This window comes from Micropterus salmoides, unplaced genomic scaffold (assembly GCF_014851395.1).
Source record: "Micropterus salmoides isolate LMB-PRFRI ecotype aquatic unplaced genomic scaffold, ASM1485139v1 Ms_hic_scaffold_14, whole genome shotgun sequence".
NCBI classification, from domain to species: Eukaryota; Metazoa; Chordata; class Actinopteri; order Centrarchiformes; family Centrarchidae; genus Micropterus; species Micropterus salmoides.
In genome coordinates, this window is record NW_024040485.1 from 16,331,625 (window position 1) to 16,354,363 (window position 22,739).

Below are 22,739 nucleotides of genomic sequence, written 5' to 3' on the forward strand. Positions count from 1 at the left end.
GATACTGCACACACAAAGACACAAATAAAGGGATAAAACACTGTTCTGCAGTCACTAAATTCCGGCTCAAAAACATTAAAATCTGTACAAACACACGTAAAACATAAAATACTTTGCTGCTGCCACAGTTGTAATCATTTTACGAGAGGCCACAGTTCCTCTCAGGGCGGTATATATTCTTGAAATGCAGACAAAAAGGAAGAGAGGGGGGAAGGATGTTTCAGAAGAGACACACTAAATTTGGACAGTAAGTAGTATCACCCCGTCGGCGCGGTACACCGCACATTCGCAACGCCCCATTTAACCGCACACTGCTCTTCCCTCTACTGCCTTAATTTGCATACTTCAACGGGGCCCTGACGGATGAAGACGGATGGGGCGAAATCAGCCTCACTGAAACAACTGTTTTATCAAGGTTAAACTATCCAAGAAGCTCTTAACCCCTGCGCCTTCATCACACTACAGCTCCTCCAATATCAATCTATCAATATGATCTTATCAGCAGGGAGGGGGCTGAAGACGCTCTTCATAAACTCAAGTAATAGGAACATAAAGGAATTTTATGTGTTTAAGGGAGGAGACTGCTAAACATGGTGCTGAAGGACATGTCCAATAAAACAGACTACAAGATGGTGCTAGCAAGCCAAATAAAATATAATAGAAGAAGAAGAAGAGCTGCCTGCCTGGAGGCGTGAGGGGTATGTATTGAGTCATGGGGTGATCGGTTCAAATCTAATGAACGACTGGTGAAAGCATGAATAAGAAACACTAAAAGCCTAATTCTAAAAACAACGCTCAAAGTGAACTTCAACAAGGTACTCACACACACAAACAGACACACACACACATAAAAGGTGGGAGTAGGAAGTGAAAGTGTCTTTTATCTAAAAGCCAAACAACTATACAGGGCACCTGCCATTTTTATAACAAGTGTCTGTAGCAAGGTGCTACACGTGTGCTCAGCTAATCTTAATAAATAAAGATGATAAAAAAAGGGAATAACTATATTTTTCAAAATAAAGTTGTTATTATTATGAAAATCTCAAATAATCCATGAAAATCTCAAATAATCCATGCATCTTCACTTATTGCTATATATTTATCATACACAGTATAATAAAATAAAATATAAATGACTTTGCCTTCCCACAGTGAGTACAGTAAAATGCAGCAGTTATGAGGAACGTCAGTTAATCTACTTGTGCTTCAACAGACTTCAGATTGCAGACAACCACATAGTGCATGCTTGTGTGCGTGTGTGTGTGCCGTGCTTGCATGCGCACACACTTGATGGTCAGTTACAGTGACCAGTTACAAATTTTGACATTGTAAAGACAGCCCTTTACATTCCCTCATGCAAATGTCAACATAAAATTGTACTATTTTCACTCTGTTAACACACACACACATACACACACAGAAATACTAAGTGACTGATTTAAAGGGGGATTTCCATAAACAACACTGGATTCACAAAACCGCAGAAAATCAGAGTTAAAAATGACAATGGTAACCAGCATGAAAAATTAGAACATGCTCTGGAGTGGATTCCTGCATTTTCCTCCATCGTTTGTTTAATTTGTCCATATTCATTTTAAAAACCTCTGACACCAGGATCCTGAATAACAACACCACAAAAAAGTGACACCTCTCTGACACAGTGGCAACAGAAACATTTTGGTGTGGCTTTAGCATGAATGCTTTTCAGGTGTGCTCCTATTACAATGACAAAACATTACACAAAATGACTAACACATCATAAGAGCAAACTACCTCCTAACTTTTGATCTTTGAAGGGTAAAAACTCTGTTAGAAGTGGCTTGGTAATAAATGAACAGAAGTATATAATTTGCTGATTATGCTCAAGTAGAAAAAAAAGAAAATGACAGCAATTAACATAATTTCAGTTGGAGTTAACTGTCCAGAACTAACACCGCCAAAGGCAAGCTGGCAGACAGACGGCAGAGAGGAGACCCACAGCTTTCACTCTTTGGGTTTGGATACGGATGTCTACAGTACAGGGAACCAGCAAGGAGGCTCCATCACACTACTATCAATCCTCAGTGCTGTTACTGTGAAAAACTGTTTGCATATTTTACCTTGTTAGACATCAGAAGTGAGACTATAAATTTCAAAGTTTCACATTGAAAAACTCAATAGTGTAGTAATGAGGCATTTAACATATACATAAAGTAGATTTTCCACAATGAAAAGTCATCGAATAACAAGTCAAACCAGCTGGTGGTTGAGAAAATCTACATTGTTTCTGATGTTATTTCAGTTTAATGAGAATTTTCACACAGCAATTGACAGCAACTGATTTGCATTGGAAACAAGTGAAACGTTCTCAGCCTATGGCAGGTTTCACTGGCTTTTTAAAATACATCAGTGCATCAAGTGTTCTATCCACATTATGGGGAGTTGTCTGGGTATTTTCTTGGTTCACAAATGAGGGTTCCCTTTTTTACCTTAAAGAGAAGCAAATTGAACTGCCCTTATCTGCCTTTCTGAGATGGTTTCTCCACTGCCAGACAGCCAGGCCAAGTGCTGACCTCTGCTCACGCTCATGCTCTCGCCCCACTGTGCTAAATGCTACCTGTGGTGTCACATCTGCCCCGAGAAGTGATCCAAAACTGCAGCACCTCATGTCTCTGTATAGGCCCCACGGAATTAGTAGCAACAATCCCAAGAGACTGCCTGCCTATTTCTGCCCCTCCAACACACTCTCTGACACACGCACAGAAATAGCAGATACCACACACCACACTGAAGATTGCCAGCATGGGGCTGTTTGATTTTGCAGCCACAAAAACAAGTCTTTGTGTGGCTAAATTTATCATCGCTCTCCGCCACAGTATGTGTGTCTTTCTCAACAGTTCAATATCTCTTCTCTCTTCCTCTCTCGGAGTGTGTGTGTGTGTGTCTGTGAGTCTGCATTGTTCTTTGTCTGCTCCTTTCCTTCCAGTGAAGGTGCCGAGGTTACCAAGGCTCATCTGTGGCCCCTTTGTCTCTCACAGCAACAGCAAGGTTTATTAACATAAATTAGAATAGCTCACCGAGAGAGTACCTTGTCGCTATGCGTTACCCACGGCAACCTCTCCTCCACTCTCAATCCACCTGAGTGTGCGTGTGTCTGTGTGTGAAATAAAGAAAGAGAGAGAGAGAGAGAGAGAGAGAGAGAGAGAGAGAGAGAGAGCACCCTCCCCTGCATCTAAATGTGAAACTACTCTGAAACGAGGGAGACACATCCACACCCATCTCTCCCCTGTCCTGATTAAAATAAATGGTGCTATCTGCACTGCATGACTCACTACACCATGGCATTACTATCAGTAATTGAAACATCCAATCACTACTGAGCCATCAGCCTCCCTGCTCTTCCCCATCTGACTTTGTGGCACCTGATTGAACATCCCACTGTATGGGAAGTAATACAAGATATGCCTACGAGTTTATATGAAGAAATGCTGAGGAGAGGAGCAAAAATACTGCATCACCAAGGGTGCAATTCATGTTTTTTCCCCGTGATATATGTGTCTGAATGTGTTTGCATGTACAGGATATCTTTAAATGTGTGTGTGTGTGTGTGTGTGTGTGTGTGTGTGTGTGTGTGTGTGTATGTCCCACTCAACATCCTAAGCAGATATCCAGGGAGAGTTGGGTAACCTCATTGATTGGTGTTGATTCCATCTGGGCAGCGAGCAGCGACTGACAGTGGATCTAAGCTGCTGCGAAAGGCAACCATTAATCTTGGTCCTGTTTAAGCAGCATGTATTAATTTATGTCATTTTTACTAAGTCAGCCAGGGAAGAGCGCTTGCCATTTTATGTTTGACTGTTCATCGAAGTCGGGGGAGGGGGGGGGCCTTCTGCAGAACCCCAGCATGCTGCGATCACGCCACTTACATCGTAGTGGCAGGGTGCCAAAGAAATGAGATCCCACGCCTCAAATTAAAGGTTATCAACTTCCAGGGCAACTACCTCCATCAAAGTGCCCAAGACAGCCTGAAGTTACATTTTTGATATAAGAAAGGATCTGTCACTTCAGCCAAACAGAGGGGAGGGGGGGTGACGTGGGGGGGAAGGTGGCGTGTAACCAAAACAGATGTAATACTATGAAAGATGAAAAACTTAACAGTGTAATTCAGAGGTAGTTGGAGTGCACAGTTGGAGCCCCATGAACATATCAGTAATAAGATCTGCAGGTGTTTCAACGCCAACAATATGAGGATATACGCTTCCGCCGGTCCTGCTGCGTGAGGCAATTCCACGAGACTGTGGAAAATCCAATCAAATCCAAACAGCACCAATAAGAAAAACAATGGCTGAGGCAATTGCAACTGCAATAATGTCACTAGAGCTGTTTTGTAGACACTAAAAGCTGCTCCAGAGACAAACATCTGATAAAAAAGAAACTCCACTCCCCCATAGAGCAAATTTCCTCTCTAAAGCAATTTTATATTCGATAAGTGGGAAGGCATTCTTAGCGTAATGGATCTGAATATGATCTCTGTCAGAAAACTAAGAACAGAGTCTTGTATAAAAGCCCGGTTCACAGAATGGACAGTACTGCCGCATCAGATAACTCAGACTGAGGAGTGCAGGAAACCAACCATAGATAGAGATGCAGCATTTATATTTCTGATGAATAGGTGAACTGATAAATCTCTGTTCCTCTGTCCTTCTTGCTGTTTTCATGAAGGTGAAATGTGAAAAATGTAAAACAAACACAAGACACACCTGGGGACCTACCTATGAACTCACAAACACACGCGCACGCACACGCGCACGCACACTCACGCACTCCCTCGCCATACGTCAACACACAGAATATGACCATTCCACAGCCAGATCTGTTATCATGGCTAATTACTACTCCCACCTCAGATATACAGGGCTGTAATTAGCCTCTTAAAACATGATTAACATGTCTCAATTAAGCCAGTCAACATTTGCATAATATATTAGCTGTCCTAATTGCGAGTGAGTTTATATCAGAGGACAGGGAACAGCAAAAACACTCGCTGTTGCTTCTGAAGTGCACTGGTAATGTTGTGAATATAAATATGAATATAGAGGAAATGTCTGTGGGTAATATGGAATCCGGCCTATTTATGTTTGATGTAACTCACTTTTAAAGCAAAGATAAACTAACGTTCAACACATCCCTGCTCAGACTACTTGTAAAAATATATTGCATGTTTGTTATTATTCACTTAGAGGAACGTTTCTGGTAAGTGGAGGAAGAGTTTCCTATAAACTCGCAAATCAAAGCCCGGCAACATTTTCCCAGGAAAACTTCGCACTCGTTTTGGAGTTATTTATTTGAAGTCATTTATGAAAGAACAGACAGAGTCTTGTTCGGCCTTATTTCCGTGGAAACTAAAACATGGGGGGATAAACTGCTGCTTCGGCACTTCCAAGCCGGGGACAGATATACAGTCTCCCAGCTAGCGCAGGGAAACCAAGGACATAGCCATTAGTTTCAGGACAGCGCCACATTGGAGACTAATGCCTCCATCTGTCACTGGAGATGAGAGGAGAGTAACAAAGAGAGGCAACACTAACCCCTGAACTCATCATGGACAGCCATGTCAATTAAATACTGAAAAACAGCAGCACTGGGAGCTATAGTGACTAGTCTATCCACTGCTTCATGGGAGCTCAACTAGTACCCCCGTCACCGTTTAATCTTCATGTTACAGAAAATACCATAAATGATCATTTGACTGATTGGTTAATTGTCAGCAAGTATTTTGATAATGAATTAATTTTTTTTGACATTTGTTCGGTGTTTTTTTGTATAATCTATATCTTTGGGTGTTATACGGTGTGTCAGATAAAACAAGACAACTGAAGACCATTTCTTCACTATTTTTCAAAATTATAAACGAAATGATTACTCATTTAAACAAGAAAGCAGTTGTCAGACTGATCAATAATGAAAATAATTGTTTGTTGCAGCCCAGTTATCAAAAGAAATGTCTTTGCTTTGCGCTAATGACGAAAACTAGTTCTCCCAGCACTCATGAGTCCTGGCAGGAGCCTTGAAAGTGACCAGATCAACACCACTGTGAATCTCCAAAATGTGTGTACACGTCTAATTAGCAGCAGGGGGGGGCTGCAGTTAGTGGGGCCGACTGATTCAGCAGGTCCCCAGCTTTGATAAGTTCAAGCGGTGTAATGCATTATCCGTCTGATCACATTAGTCATGCAGGAGCTCTCCATCTGACCCGAGCCTGCAAGGGGGTAATGTGAGGCTGCTGACACAAGAGTGGCCTGACGAAACAGTCCCAGGCCCACAGATAGAGAGACACAGACAGGGAGAGGAGAGAGAGAGAGAGAGAGAGAGAGAGAGAGAGAGAGAGAGAAAGAGAGGGAGAGTAGGCTTGAAATCTGACACCCAGAAACACTGACTTGGTGTCTGGCTTCTCTTACTTAGTCAACCTGTACGTGCCAGCTTCTCTCGCCGTTATGGTTCCACACAAACAAAGACGCTCTCCAACTCTCTTCACAGGATGTGAAGCAAGCACAGGAAAACGAATTCTAAGTGCTCTCAGGAACTGTAGAAACAATGATGATAGTTGTTTTTTTTTTGAAGTGGAGAGGGGCCAGTAGTCAGGGGCAAACATTTAACGTGAAATACAACACTGGCGGCCAAAAGGAACCTTTGTAAGTGGTAGCACAAGCCTCAGCCATTGGTTATCCATAATCCAGCGTGCGAACATGAGCTTGTTTAAGCTTGCTAAATACTCTCCCTCTGTGACATGGGCCCGACCCCGGCTCAAATATACAGGGAGAGGGGTGGGGTGGGGTCATCAGTTAAGGCCTGCTCTGTCCACCATTGGCATGCACTCCCGTCTTGTTTGTCAGCTGCTTGCCAGTGGACACCTTACTGCTGCAATGTCCCATATCACTGCTGTCAACACTCACACGCCACTGATACACCACGAGGAGGTACATGCAATGCACATGCGAATAACTACTTGCAACAAATGATATACGATCTAAAGAAAGGCTTCCTCCCTTCAGCAAAAGGTCGAGGAGAAGGGCTGCTTCAAATCTGAGCTGCTGCAATCATCTCCCTCCTGCTCGCACTTCCTTCTAAAAGACACTCTGGCTGCAACAATGTAAAAAAGCAAGGAGTAGCTGACTCTTTATAAAGAATATAAAAAAGAGACCTGACAAATTACAGGCTGTACTCCGCTCGCATACACTGCACTCAGCACATTTGGCTGTAAATGCCATGGTGAAGGTTTGAGTCATTTTCTCTGTCACTGCAGTGAAAGGATTTTCAGTTTCGCCTGCACAAACCTCCTATGGGCGAAGATGAGCCGCAGCTCAGCTCTTGAATCGTAGACAGGAAGCAAAGAGGCAGCCATTAAGTCTTGATTCTCTCATAAATTGTTTGTTCTTTTAAATGCTTTTCTGTCTTCATAAAAAAAACAACTCATTATTAAGAGCTTGGTGATTTGTAGTTTCGAGCATGTTTTTTTAACAACACTTAAAAATAACTGATTCAATACAATGTAAAAAAAGAGAGTAATATATAAACTATAGTGAAATATGTTCATTTCCAAAATTGGTCCTAATCAGAGGGAAGGAGAATTTGCAGGCTGAGGGGAGCCTCTCTCTCAGAAGCTCTGTGAAAGCCCGGTTGCCAGGAACGGTGGGAAGAGAGGAGCCAGGAAAAGGTCCAAGTCACTTTGTTCTTCTTTTTGGAAACGAACTCTGGTTGAACCCGGGGAGACGCCAGACAGTTTACAAAGAGCCAGGCATTACTCTCTTACTTTTCCAAGCATTGCAATTTAGAGACAGGGCCCAAACCTACTATAGCTTCCTCCTCACAGACTACACTCTTTAACCTTTGTAAATCTGGTGAAAAACCCAAAGTATCTGCTGCTTCCTTCTGCTGTTTTTTTGAGGGGGGGGGGGGACCTGTGCCAAACTCTGACTCATAACAACAAAATGTCAGCGAATACCACTTAAAGTAAAATTAAGGAAAAAGGTAATGCCTCCATCCCAGCCCTGTGTTTATTTTCCAACTGTCAAAGTGACAAGGCTCTCTCAATAACCTCAAAGACAGCTTCAAAGTTGTGTTCACAGATAAGGTTATATTGGATATTTTGTTTTTTATTTCCTCCCTTGAAAAGCCGCCTCTTAAACAGCGCTCTGCCACATCCCTCAGAGAATATTCACGGGCTTTCATCATGCGAGCCGCTCTTCTTTTAATCTGCTGTTAAGTGAGCAATAATTCACACATTCCTTTTCATGACTTTGACCTCGTTGCAAACATAAACACAGAATCCCTCTGACCTGCCTCCCCATGTAAAACAGTTCTCACTTTGGCCAAGGAAAACAGACAGAGACGGGTGAGAAAGCCCAGCCTTAGAAAGGCCCAAATGTCGGCATGAAAACACTCCAGGACCAATGACAGCATCTCATCTGGGGCCAGGGCTGTTCACATGCATGCTGTGAGACAGATTTTGAAAAATAAAGGAAAGAAGTGATGCTAAGATACTAGGAATACACTATTGGACCATAAAATGTGCACTACCTGTAGTAAGCGATCAAAAAACAAAAATCCAGCAAACAAAAGAAACTATAAAACAAAACATACCTGTTTTCTCCTTTATTTCACACAAGACGTTGAAGAGAGCAGGTTTCATTCTGTGGCAGTTCAGTGCATGTTTCCTAAAAGGGGGACAGGACACCACTTTCCAGATCAATATTCAAACAAGTGGGAACAGTAACAAAAGAGTGGGGCATTCTCACATCCCCGCTGTTTCTTCTGTAAGAAGCGGGGTCATTTATAAAACATGCAGGAGAAAAGACACAGCAAAGAAAAATGTCAATAATATTTAGACTGAAATTATATTATTTTTGTCACATAAATACACAATGAGTGAAAACCAGATTTTAACATAATCCAGCCAGTTACATTACTACTGCAACATGCCTCAAATGTATTTTGCATTATATTTTAGATTACTGACAATAGGTCAAAACTATAGGAGAGGATCTGCAACCTGTTATTATAGCACAGGATTACATTGTAAGCTCCTTTTGTTACAAGGTAGAAGTGTCTGGAAAACTGGAGTGGCAACTGCTTCACAGTTGTAAAACCTCTCAACAGATCATCCTAATCCACACTAATCACACAATGATTGATAGTTTTGATAAAAATATGAATGCAAAAGTTGTTTCAAATAATCAAATATGAAGTTTATAAGGCTTTTTCTTTCGCTTTCACGCAGTCACGGCACTTCAGTGGGCGTAATTGCTTTCGTTTAGAGGCAGTCTTGACACAAACCACAATATTATCTCCCCCCCCCCCCCCCATCCCTAATAATATTGGCTAATATTTCCGCTCTCCGATTCACAAGTGTGTGTGTGTGTGTGTGTGTGTGTGTGTGTGTGTGTGTGTGTGTGTGTGTAGCATCACCTCGCCTGTGCTTCGTCTAAGCTTTGGTCTGTGATGGTCATTATTTGCTGTAATATGTCTCCGATGTCCTGCTTTCTTCCCTCTGCGTCCGTCCCCGCCGTTCCATCCTGCATATGCTGCGCCAGGCCGGGGTGTCCGGCCATGCCTACCCCGTGGGAGTGCATCAACCGCGGCTGCTCGTCCATCCTTGACCACGGTCCCTGCTGCCTCGCCTCCAACTTTTTCAATTTTAATATCAAGAGAGGGGGGAATAGAAGAAGGTAAAATATCCTCGGAAATTCCTCTGGATTCCTCTGCGTCTCTCTCTCTCTCACCCCCCGACACTCCTCCTTTTTCCTTGGTAAGATTTTCTGGATTTGGGAGGAGGGAGACTGACAAACCCTCTCTCTGCCTTCTCTCTCTCTCTCTTTCGGTCTCTCCCCCAGCTGGTTTAGGTGAAATCTGATCTGAATCGCTGCTTTTGGCTTTGGCCACTCCTGCGCCGCTACTGTAGGGAAGAAGGAGGGAAAAAAGCAGGACTGAACATTAAAGGCTCCTAATCTGATTAAAAGTGGAGCGCATTGAGCTCCTCTCCGATATACTCGAGAGCTTGAGGCGCTAAAACGCGCAAACGACTCAACTTGCCTGTGGAGGCTTTTGGAAGTAACCACCAACTGTTATTGTTTCGCTTATGTCTGGTAACTGACTCATAATCAGAGTATGGATGGAAAGCCTCCGCCCCTCGAGCCACGATTGGAGAAGAAGGAGCGCGCAAGTCCCACCTCGGTCCTCTCCGAAAACGTCAATCATCCTCCTTGGGAAGGTGGGACACAGTAATAAACATAAAGAGATGTGACCGGACCGGGTGGCCATACAGTGATGGATAGACAGCGAATATGTAGCCTAATAAATAACTGTGAGTGGCAGTGAAGCTCTGACCCAACAGGACAGCATGGCAGTGCTTGGAAAAGACACCCTGTCACCCAGACTATATATTTTACTGCTGAATATTTACATCCATGTAATCAGTCACAGGAATAATAAATCAAAATGAATTTATTAGAACATGCAGCAGTTTAGTGAGGAGCACTTTCACAAGCCTCATGTTGGAACACTGAACCACAACTGTTGTTATAACTAATGCACTGATTCCCCAATCGAACCAGCCTTGTGTTTGAACACCCTGACACTGTTTGTAATTGCTATTAGAGCGGCAACAATTAGTCAGTTGACAGAAAATTGGCAACTATTTTGATAACTGATGAATTGCAATGTTAAACCGGTGGAGTCCTTTTTCAATCGTTGTCCTTTTAAAAGCAAAATTCCAAAAATTCACCAGTTCCAGTTAAAACATTTTTTTTTTCTATTTTCTGACATTTTTATAGTCTCTCAATTAATCGAGAAAATAGCCGGAAGATTAATCAATAACGAAAAATAATTGTTAGCTGCAGCCCTAAACCAGACCTCTATTAAAATATCTTATCACTCTTTGCATGCTATCTCCCATTAACACCTAAAATATATATATAAATTATAATACAGATATGCTGCAGATCTGTGCCTTGGAGTCTGGTCTATCCAAATGCCTCCTTCCCTTCTTTTACTGGCCGGACAGAAATCGATCAGTCAGTTTTCTCATTACGTGCTGAATAGGGAGGTAGGGCAATAATTGTCACAAGGGGCAGGGTGAGGTTGAGGGTAGTGGTGGTGATAATGTCTGACTCTCAAGAGCTGCAAGACTGCACAGCACAGCCCTGAAATGGAAGTCTGCAGCCATCCTGCTTTATTTTATTCCCTATTTAACAGGGTCGTAATGACTGAGGATTATCTTTGTGTTGTAGACCTTGCAAAGGAGATGGTGGTTCAGTTGCAAACATGCACACTCCTAAAGTGGAAAAAATATTCTAAAGACATGACAAACATCAAGTTTTTCTTAGATTTTTGACTCAATCATACGTCTACAGAACAGTGAATATTAAACCACACATTGCTGTCAGGTTGGTTCTTCAAGTCTCGATCCATACCTCCCACACATCAGTCTTCTTAGGTCTGATTTAAAAATCAAGGCCTGCATTGATTAGTGTGAAATATGATCTAAAGAGCTTATTCCTTTTGCTCTAAATTCAAATTTATTCCACTGTAAGCCAAAAGACAGAAATGACCTTATTGCTTGTGGATGCTTTTGGAAAAGTAAACTCTGAATAGAATAAATAAAGCCTAGTTTGTGGCTCTGATTGCTGTATTTCGCAAAAAGCAGCATTTGCAGCCTTAATGAAAGTGAAAACTCTGACGTCGCATATCTCCCCTCCATTAAAACCAAATGTGTTGTTGCAGCATTAATAATCCTGCAAAACAACAAGATTGGATTATAATTGCAAATGAATTTTGATGTAAAAATACGATGTTTTTCTCCAGAAGTTGCAGAGTTGTTTTTCTGAGACTAAAAATGTTAATGCCAAGCATGTTGGTATTCCCAAAAGAAATGTGAACTAGTTGAGTTTGTTGAGTTGTGTTGTGTTTACCATCATCCAGTGAGGCATCTCTGATAAATATGGAACAAGACAGAGTGTACCATAGATTATCATACATTTGCGATGAGTAGATTTTACAGTACATTTTTCACATGAGCTGCCTGTAAACTAAAATAATGTAATGTCTCAAGCGTTTGCAAGTATGCGCACCAAATATGAAGACAGACTGTACATAGATGTATATTTTGAAATACTTCATGCTAAGAGTACTACGCTGTATATACATATTTAATAAAAGGTTTACTACATACTAAAACACAATTTACACCATTTCACCAAATATTTTGTTGCATTTATTTTTATTTATTTCATTCATTTATTTATGCTTGATAACGCTGTATAACGCAGCCGTAAAATTATTGATGAATGTGTTCAAAACTTATGAAAATACCATTACATATAATTATAACTATGTTATCAAGCATATATTAAGGATGTTTCATAAGAGGAGTTATAGTTGTTGATAAATACATAACTAAACAATTAAAAGTCTTAATGCACTCTATATAAATACTAAATTGGGGGTTTTCAAATACAGTGTTACTAGATATCTTATAATCAAACCATATAAACAAAACCCCAATATTTCAAGCTTCTTAACAAACCTCATGCTGACTCCACAACACACATCCTCCTATCTGGACCAGGGTCAAATAACTCCTCCCAGAGAGAGCGGCAGGTCAGAGCAGGGTAAGTTATGTATGAGCTTGGAACACACTGAGAGAGAAAGCAGCAACTGCATGGCACATCTCTCCAGGAAGTAACCTTGATGAAAAATTCAGTTGTTTGCAGTTCCCGGTGTCCCTCAGGCATGAATAAAGTGAGGCCCAGACAGAGAGAAAAGACCTGGGCTCAGCTTGAAACTACTCACCGACCCACTGCTGAGGCGCACACACATCGGCTAGCATTAGGAGATGGGCATGAATTAAACTTTAATCGCACCTCAAATAGATTAAGCGACAGGAGCCGAGTCAGCATTTCCGAGCCCTTGCTCTGCCTCTGTTGACCATCCTCCTTTGAACTCATTCTAAATTAAATACCCACAAGTCCCAGTTTCTTTGCACGTCAGATTAGCTTTGAAGCAAAAGAGGTACTTGAAACAAACCTGAGGTAGAAAGCAAGGCCTGCACAGCTGCCCAGTCATTGATGTGATATCATATCTAATTAATCTCACTAAAGGGTTGCTCCAGAGATTTATCATTGCCTTTCCAAAAAGTTGGGAGAGTTGCGAGAGACATCGTCAAAAATGAAGCATCAGAGGTTGAGATGTCATTTTAGTCATATATGTGTTATACTTTTATTCCTTAGTGTAGGTCAAGGTCAAAATATGTTGGTTCTGATAAACCCTTTTTCGCTGGAGACACATCATAGTAGGGAAAGCACCGGTACATAACAAAATTAAAGATGGCTGAATTCCATTTAGCTGCTGTAGTTTCAGGGTCCTGGTACTATGCATAATGATCATAGATTTGTTATGAAAACCTTCTTCTTTTTTACTCCTTCAAGATGTTTCCAAAGTCGATTAGCCTACCACGGGCTTCTGCATTTTAGTATTTCTCCAGTCGAGTCAGCTGACTCCCTCTTGGCTCTCCACTCACATGAATGGCAAAAAATAATCTAAAAAGAGTCAGTTCAGGTTTTTGAGACGCTCAGAAAAATGTATCCATCGTTTCACAGCTGTTCCTTTTGTAATAACTGTAAATTGGAAAAGCTCTTATTGGGCCAGTGTGCGCGCCACATGATACTGCAATACTGAATGTGGCCACTATGAAAAAATTGCCTCCCAGCAGAGGCTTGTTTCTGGGGTGTTGATGGCTGGCTCACTCCAATGAGACCACAAAGTCCTGGCTTAGCCATCGCTATTTTTATTACATAGTAACACCTGCGTTTTTCTTACTGTGACAAGTAAAAAATGTCTGCTGTTAAAAAGGTCTATTTCTATAATTAAACTCAAAGCATCTTTCATTAGACCTTTCGCTGCCTGGTCTAATGCCCAAGTTTGTATCGCAGGGTTTTTCCTAAAAATTTAATGACACCATTGGGTTATTTTCTTAAAGCTCTATTAACAGAAGACACTATAAACCTCTACTCTACTAGTACTCTCTATATCTATGAAAAGTGCAATGAGACAACTTCTGTTATGAATTGGTGCAATATAAATGAATCTGAATTGAATTGAGAAGTACTCCTCATGATGAATATTTTAAATCTTTATGTGTAACATGTGTAGGTGTACTGCCCCTTTTATTCATTTCTGGCAATGAGCATGATGACAGTTTTCTCAGTAACCACTTTAATATTAGGTTTATTGTCTTTTCTAAGACTTTTTCAAATAAGATTTCCTTGAAAACAGGTGATGTAACATTGCTTCTGTTTTTGTACCTTTATTTAAGAAAATTACATTTTAGGACTTGAAGAATAGTCTGTTTATGATTTTATGTTTACGTTTCCTTGTTAGTTTGAGTAAACAGATCCCTGCCTTTAACCCAGCAGGATCTGCCTGTATCTTGTAGCTAATGATCATTTTTAGCGTGGAGGAGCTGGATGTGTCTTTGTGCAGCTGAGACTGGGTCAGGGTGAAGGATGACTGATATGACGGGGTTGACCTGTCACATAGCATTTGACGTACTATCCTTGGAACAGGATAAAAGGGAAGCCAAATGTCAAGTGATACAAGTGACGCATCATACACACACACACACACACACACACACACACACACACACACACACACAGAGGGTTGAAGAGATGAATGTTTTATAATAAAAACCTAAAACCCACCAGCCATTCTGCAGATGGCATGTAAAAACAGTAAGCTTATCATTTTTCGTGAAAATAATAGTCACCGGTGGCACTCGCAGTGTGTCAGCCACAGGACTTCCATGCCCTTTTCTAAGAGTGTGTCTGTTCTTGCTGTAGGGCCCCTGTAAGCCCTTAGACCTCTCTCCAAAGCGTGGGTTGAGCCTGGTGGGGGGAGATGTGACGGATGCTGGGGCCCGCTAGCTGCTCTGTGAATTTTCCCAGACTCATTTGCATTCATAAGGAGCCTACTCCTTGTCACAGAATGTTTTCTTTTTTAGTCTGCCTCCAAAAATCCTGTGCGACTCCTGGTGGGAGTGCGCCGGGAAAATCCGACTGTCAAAGACGACAAGACGAATGAATCCCTGTGTCAGAAAAGTGTGGCTTCAACGATGACAGATGGAGGAGAGCTGTCCCTCCGTCGATCCGCAGGCTTCATTTTGGAATAAATAAATCTGAATTTCACCCCCTCCCATAATTACAAGTGTTGCCTTATTTGACAGCTCTCTGTGTTTGTTGATGGGAGTGTGTCGGTTGATGTGAGTGTCCTTGTGTGTGTGTGTGTGTGTGTGTGCGTGGTGGGTGGTGGCACTGACCAGGTGACAGCTTGATATAATTCCATGTGGGAGTGACTGCGGGGTGTGTGTGCTCTGACTTTTCATCCTAGCTTTCTAATCAAACGCCAACATAACACCTGGAACAGCAGGTGAATGTAAACATGACAACAGTTCCCCCCACTCCTCACGCATCTGCCTTGCTGACGTGTCCTTGTGCAAAATGCTTCCACCATTAGCAATGTTCTGTACGCAATGCTGCACTCTGACCTCTTGTGGAAGAAGGGCAGGGAAATCACAAGGAACTCTGGGGGCCCCTGAAGGAATAATACCCTGGGTCTCCACTTGTTTACTAAATGAATCCCAGTGGAGTCATCACCACTTTTCACCTCACTAGCAACAAGCACTCCAATGGGGTCATGTAAAGATCATTCCTGATAAGGGAGCTATGAAAGTCTTGTGATTAGCTACAGCAGGCAGCTGTTTTCAGTGAAAAACCTCTTAAACACCACTGTACAATACCTGCTCAGCACCAAACCGCAGACTGACACAGTTAGCAATAAAGAGCCAGATAGTTCCCTCATGAGTTGGTAGAGACTAAAAACAGATCTAAAATGAGAAAATATTGGACTTACATTCATAAGGTGGCCAGAAACACGAATCCAAATTAACAATATTGTTGCTCCATAACAGCTGAATGTGTAAATAAAGAACTGTTTGCCATATCAAAATTAAAAGGGGTTGATAGGTCACTGTTGTGTTCACAACTTGTTTCCTCTTCCCACACAGTTATTGCAGATTTACAATAAATTAAAAAAATACTTTTTCTAATTTCAAATTCTATGTCCCTTTGTTAAATGTTCTGTTATCTTCTGATTAATGCCAACTAGAAGAACAAAATAATGTACATCAAAATTCCTGTCTTTTCTCTTCCTGTGAAACAAAAATATTTTTGATAACTCATCTTGAACTCAAGCCAGTTACATAAATCTATCAAATCAAACGGTATTTTGGAGAGTATAGCTAACCATCACATAAAACAATACTTAACCGTTTAGTTAACTTGTTGGTCTAGTAGCTAGCATAGTGATATCATGCATCACACGTGTGTGTGTGTTTGGATCTTAGTTGGCAAACACTTTGTTGACATTTCCAAAAGAGTGTGGTTGTGTTCTAATGTATTCATTTATCCTAAGTCTTCCTCTGCCAACAGTTTGTTTTCCTATTTGTTAGTATTCCCAAAGCCACGCCTCCTTTTAAGCAATCCAATCAAATCTGAAGGATTTTATTTAAATCTAAACTATTAAACTATATCCCTCTCACATATATCGTTTCATTTGGAAATATTTAATATCACAGAATATAAAACTCCTCAAACTTTCACTCCTTAGTGATATTAAACATTCTGCCTAATATGTTTGGTTTTTATGTAATAATTTTTGAGTTTGGTGTAATCCTTGCTCAAATTAGTATTATAAATATATAATATATATATAATATATAATATATATATACTGCATATAGTGTACTGTAAGTGTAATTTGTTGATTTTACCACAGTAGTTGTTGCCAGGGTAACCGATGGGTATCCAAATAAACAACAAATGTTACCAGTTTTCACCAGTATTGTTACAATAAAAATAAATGGATGAGTGATTGAATAAATAAATAAAATGCCCCAAATTGACTCCTTATAATTTTCTTCTCAAAAGACAAACCTCTGGACAACAAACTGCTGCTACGGTAGGACCCGGAAAACATCAATGTCGCTGATATTTTTAATTCTTTGAAGGGCTTGTCGTTACTCCACAGAACAGCAGAAAACAACAGAGCGAACTGAATGTGAGCGACACAGATTCCCTAAACCTCAAAGAACACGGTGCTAGTGGAGGATGATAAAAAAGGAGAACATCTGGTGAGCTGAGCACAGTGCCAGGACAAGACAAAGCCATGTGTCTGGCAAACACATACCTACTACACTCAAAGCTAAACACACACACACACACCCAAACATTTATTCATGCATGCACACTCAAACCCGCCTGCCCCCGAACTTGCAAACAAGCAAAAAAATCCCCCCTACACACACACACACATGCATGTTACATTCATTGTGCTGGCACTCACGCACAGCAGGGTTCAGTTGGAGAGAAGAAAAAAGAGAAAGCAAAAGTAGGATGTGATTGGAGAGTCCACTGTTCAGACAAGACTAATCTGCATACTCTGAGGCTTAGAAGTGAATATGCATGAGGGAATAAAACGATATGCCTTGAAGCAGACCACCCGCTCTCTTTGGATTACTGTACCCACCTCCGAGCCTTTTATCTTCTTGTTGGCATGCAATCAAGCCGATTTAGTGTGCAGTGGCTGATGGTTTCACACAATGGATTGGACTTTAAGAGACGTTAACCTGTTGACAAAGAAAAAAAAACACCAAAGCAAAAGGAACATTTGAGAAAGGGTTTATGTTTTTAAATTTCACCAAAATATGTACCAGAATTATCCTAGAAGATGTTTTTGTGCATATTTCCAGGCCTTCTATGGTTAACTGTAAGAAGAACTAACTGAAGATAGAGAAGCAAAACAGAGAGAGAATGGATATATACTGCACAGTATTAGACACAGAGCTCTGATGACCCATCAAATATTCAAGAAATGTCTGCTGGAACCATGAATTCATATTTCAGACAGACTTCCTCTAAGACTGTCCTCGCCAATGAATGAATATTTCATTTCAGAAAATAGAGTGGCCCTGAAAGGCACCATTACCAAACCCTAATGTCAGGGAGAAAACATTCTCTACATTTAGTTGAAAGTTAGGGTGAAATGATAAGAGCCATCCATGCGTAACACAATCTGATGGGGTAATGCATTGGCATCACATTAGCATGACTGTGTGTTTGACTGCATGACAGTGTATGTGTGTGTGTGTGTGTGTTTTCCCAAATGACTCAAATGAAAAAACAGGGAACTCTGAGCACAAGGGTTTTCAATTTATGATCTTGCTCATCTGGTGAGAAGGAACAAAGTTAAATGAAAAGCTCAACTCACACACAGTCAGTGCCTTAATATGTAAAGACATAATCGGACATTAAACTGTAGGGTTTTTTTTTCTTTTTCAGAATAATCCAGTTAACACAACTAGATTCCTGATTATTTCGTAGAACATACAATACATATATGTTTTTTGCAGGTGTGCACATGTGCATAGACAAGACCGCAAAACAACAACATTGCAGCTAATTAAAAAGTGAAAGGGTCTCAGGGACACAAGGGCAGGCAGTGGTGGAAAGTACATTTACTTAATTGCTGTGTTTCAGTGAATTTTTGAGGTACTTGTACTTTTCTTGAATATTTTTGTCAGGACCGGGGGCCAGAACTCAAACGTAGACCAGAGTATAGTTCAGTTAAAGAAGAATTTATTCAAGACAAGTGCAAACAGAGATGAGGGCTGGACGGTTGATGTTCTGGTTGGTCAGAGGGTTTGTGTTCTGGGTTCCAGCGCTCTGGGTCTTGTGGTGATGGTGAGTTCTGCGAGTCCGGGGTCCAGGCTGTTCAAGACAGGGAAACATAAGTTAACTCTCAGTATCTCAAACAGACAAGATTCAGAAAGTTCAGGGCTAGGTTGGCAGACATGTGCCCATACTGAGCAGTACAACAATCCAGCAGGGACTTGAAGGTTGGTCTGGCTTTTATAGCTGAGTAGATTGCAGGATGTGGAACAGGTGTGCTTGATTGCTGTGAGGAGCCTCAGGTGAGTAGACCAGAGCACTGGCGACCACACCCACCAGCAGTCTCAGAGCATGAGGGAGAAAGCAGAAACACAGAAACAGAAACTCAAACACTACATTCACACGCATACCAGCAAGAAGGCCAGGGTCACGACCGGGGGTTCGTGACAATTTTGATATGATGCTCCTTTGTTCTAATCCACTAACAATAATATGTACAAAATATACAAAGAAGTTTGGCAAGATGTCATGGAGATTGCTCAGTTGCCAGACATGTGTGCTAGCTAAGAGCTAGCTAATGAAGGAAAGGAAGAGTAAACAGCTGGGCAGTGCTGGCAGTAATGTTGGCTAACTTTATGGTATGTTCCACAAGTTGACAAGAAGATGTCACAAAATAATAATTCCTCTCAGACTGTAATCACTCATGTTCATTAAGAATGCAAAGAGGTGACTCAGGTGCTTGTAAAAGTCAATGCGAAAATGCCCTACGAGGCAAAGATGCATCTGTGCAAGTGGAAAATGTTGTAGTTTGAACGATAAATTTGCAGAAATAAGAGAAACTGGTAGAAAACAATTCAAACCTGAACTTGCACAGCCACGTTTCACATGCACTGTTTGTGTGTATGCTGCTAGCTAGCTACAGATAACATCTGCAACAATCAAGGGGGTGAAAAGAAAATAACTGCAAAAATAGTTCAGTGGTCAAATTTAGAGGTAGAAACATGAAAACAAATAGAAAGACATACTTTTGCAAGATGAGTCACTTAATTTACGTGCAGTGAGCTTGCGCACTTACTCAAGTGAACTGGGGTAATCAGACTAACAACAAATGCAAATGCTTTTTTGATTTCTTTTGTGTGTGCGTTTAAACACAGTCATGTCATGCTGCACAGTTTATACAAAGAGCGGCAGGGAAGGTCATAGGAGTCATTTACACGGGGGACGCTAGGGACATGTCCCCATCATTTTTTGAAAGCATTGCCTAAAAGTTTTCTGAAAATTAGCTTGCAACAAGAAATGTTAAATAACAAATAAAATTCTACGAGAAAGGTTTACTTACATAATATGAATGAATGAATAAAATGCAATGTAAATATAGAAGAAACAGATCTTAGGACAAAAAAACAAGCTGCTGATTACTGCATTGTATTAGATGATAATTTTATATTCTCAATTGGCACTGGCCACATGAATTTTGTATATAAACCACCATAAATTGGTGCAGAAAATGTCTCTAAAATGTAGGAAATTAAGAGTTTAATGTTTCAAATCTTCTGAAGGAGAAACCCACAGACCCCCCAATTGAGTAGACTTTTTCATCAATGACTATTTCTTCTAAATAGGATTTCAGTATCTTGCTGTATTGTTCTTGTGACTCCAATATTGTGCATTATCACATCTCGTGGGCTAAGTGTTTCGTCACACCCCTAATATGAGCCCTTAAATGTCCCCACCACTTTTCAACACAAAGTGACGCCCTTGGGGAAGGTCATCCCTGAGCATCAACACCTGCAAAGTCTCTGCGTCTCCTTCTCTGCACAGAACGAAAGACAGCGAGAGAGCCAGAGACACAGACAGAGATGTCCGTGGTGTGGAAATAGTTAAAGCCATAAAGACGTACAGTACCTCAGCCCTGACCCCATGCCCTCCTAGGTATCCCCCTGCGCAGAATTCTTATTCCCTACCAAACTGACAAAGTGTTTTTAATCTTTTCTTTCCCTCTCTCCTGGAGATTGGGGAAACAAAAATCAATAGCTCCTGGCAGGCGATCTAGCAGGCTGGTGAATTACAGGGTCTGTGCTGCAACCAGAGCGCTGCATCACAGGGGCCTTGGAATGAGAGACCTTGGGAGAGGCATCAGAGACACGGAGGTTGCAGGGTCACTCTGGGTCCGCAGTCTGAGGAGCGGGGTATTTACTGCCTCGGCCAGCTCGCTGCGATGAAAAATAACTGCTACACAGCAGAGAGGGATGGCTGGGGTGAGAAAGATGGCGAAACAGACAGATAAGACAGACAGAAAGGAAGAGATTGGAGGCAGAGAGGCTGGTGGTGCATCCACGAGCAGCTGAAATCTTGGGAGAGTTTGCTGTGATTTGTGTGTACTCCCGTTAATGGCTATGTGCAGTACAGGTATGATGTCAAGCAGGAGACTAATGCTTTATTCCTTCTCTCTCCTAAATGGGAAATGATTCATTAGCGTTTGGTTATTTAGAACGTGGCAGTGCTGGCCGATCAATATGCATGGGCCCATCTGTCAATACGTGATTTCTGCTGGTAATTAGCTGATGTGGCCCAGTGGTTGTGAATATTGCCTGGCAACTGACAGCCTGGTTGTTTCTGTCATCACTGGGGGGTGCGCAGGTGGTAGTAGCTCAATGCCAATCGATAAAATACTGTGCTTCAAGGCACAAACCAGGTTCATAAAGACATCGTCCTTGATAAAATATGGAGTCAAGAAGCATTTCTAAATATTCATTCATTTTTGTAGTTTAGATTTACACTCAAAAACCAAAGTAATTCAATCATGAATCATAAATGATAACAATGACAAATTCAGAGTTATACATAAACTTTGAACAACCATTTCTGTAAGCATACGTTTGCTCCAGAGGTGGAGGCTGCATCTCAGGCTCTATTGAGAAAATGTCAGATCACTCAATTACAACAACTCGAGACAGCTGGCAGCGAGACAATTAGGAGTGTGAAAATGATAATGATGATTGCCATGAACAAAAATTTTAATTGCTTTGTTTTCAAAGTGAGCAGATATTTGCAGGCAAGTCTACAACCTCTGGACTGTCTGTGGCTAACATAAATTTCAGCATTGGTTCAGCTGTCCGAATGAAAAAACGTGCGTCTCCAAAAATCAGATTAGTGTTCCTTTGTGGGATGAGGAAAATTCTTGTACTGCTTAAGCAAAACAAACGGTTAAGAAAACCATTGAATTTCCTGAGAAATGTGTTGTTATCATGGCTGGATTAATAAGATGGCCTACCAAGACATTTCTTGTTCAGATAGAAAACTACAGAGAGACACAAAGTGACTACAAAGAGACACAAAATGACTACAAAAACATACAAAACGACCACAATGAAACTCAAAATGACTACAGATGCAAAATGACAACAAAGCCACCCAAAATGAATACAGAGAGACGCAAAACGATTACAAAACACACAAAAACAACCAAAATGATACTCAAAACAACTACAGATACAAAATGACTACAAAGACACACAAAATGACCACATACCAAGCAGAATGACTACAAATATATGCAAAACAACCACAAAAGACACAAAATGACCACAAAGAGTCGCAAAATGACCATAAATAAATGCAGGGTCTTTTACATATCTGTGCCCAGGGTCCAATTATCTTATAATCCATCCATAATTGTCACAAAGCTGAGTACGGGGCAGTTTTTCTTCACTCTGGAGATTTATGGTTTTCACCGGACAGCGACAATGTGGAGTTGACCCTTAAGGACAAAAGCAAATCAAAGACGATCACATTTTTATTTGTACTGTATGTGCAGATACCATCACAATCATTCAGTTTTACCAGACACATTTTAATCTTTTTATGCTCCTGACATTTAATCAACTGAACCCAGATGCCAAATTAGATATTTTGGCTTTGTTTGCTGTCTATTACATTAGTAGCAACACTATGAATAGTTTATTGAACTACACAATCACT

At 41.1% G+C, this 22,739-nt stretch overlaps 1 protein-coding gene across 2 annotated transcripts in view; it reads right to left on the bottom strand.

The window, feature by feature from the left end:
- Positions 1-10,085, bottom strand: part of pbx1a (pre-B-cell leukemia homeobox 1a) — a 47,292-nt gene extending 37,207 nt beyond the window's left edge. The window contains exons 1-2 of one of the 2 annotated variants that reach the window (XM_038718009.1): positions 9,445-10,085; positions 8,620-8,693 (exon numbers count right to left, since the gene is read on the bottom strand). In XM_038718009.1, coding sequence (XP_038573937.1) covers positions 8,620-8,693; positions 9,445-9,629 — 259 coding nt within the window. In that variant the 5' untranslated portion in view covers positions 9,630-10,085. The remainder of the gene's footprint in view (positions 1-8,619; positions 8,694-9,444) is intronic. The other variant, XM_038718010.1, reaches the window with a different exon arrangement.
- Between the last annotated feature and the right edge of the window lie 12,654 nt (positions 10,086-22,739).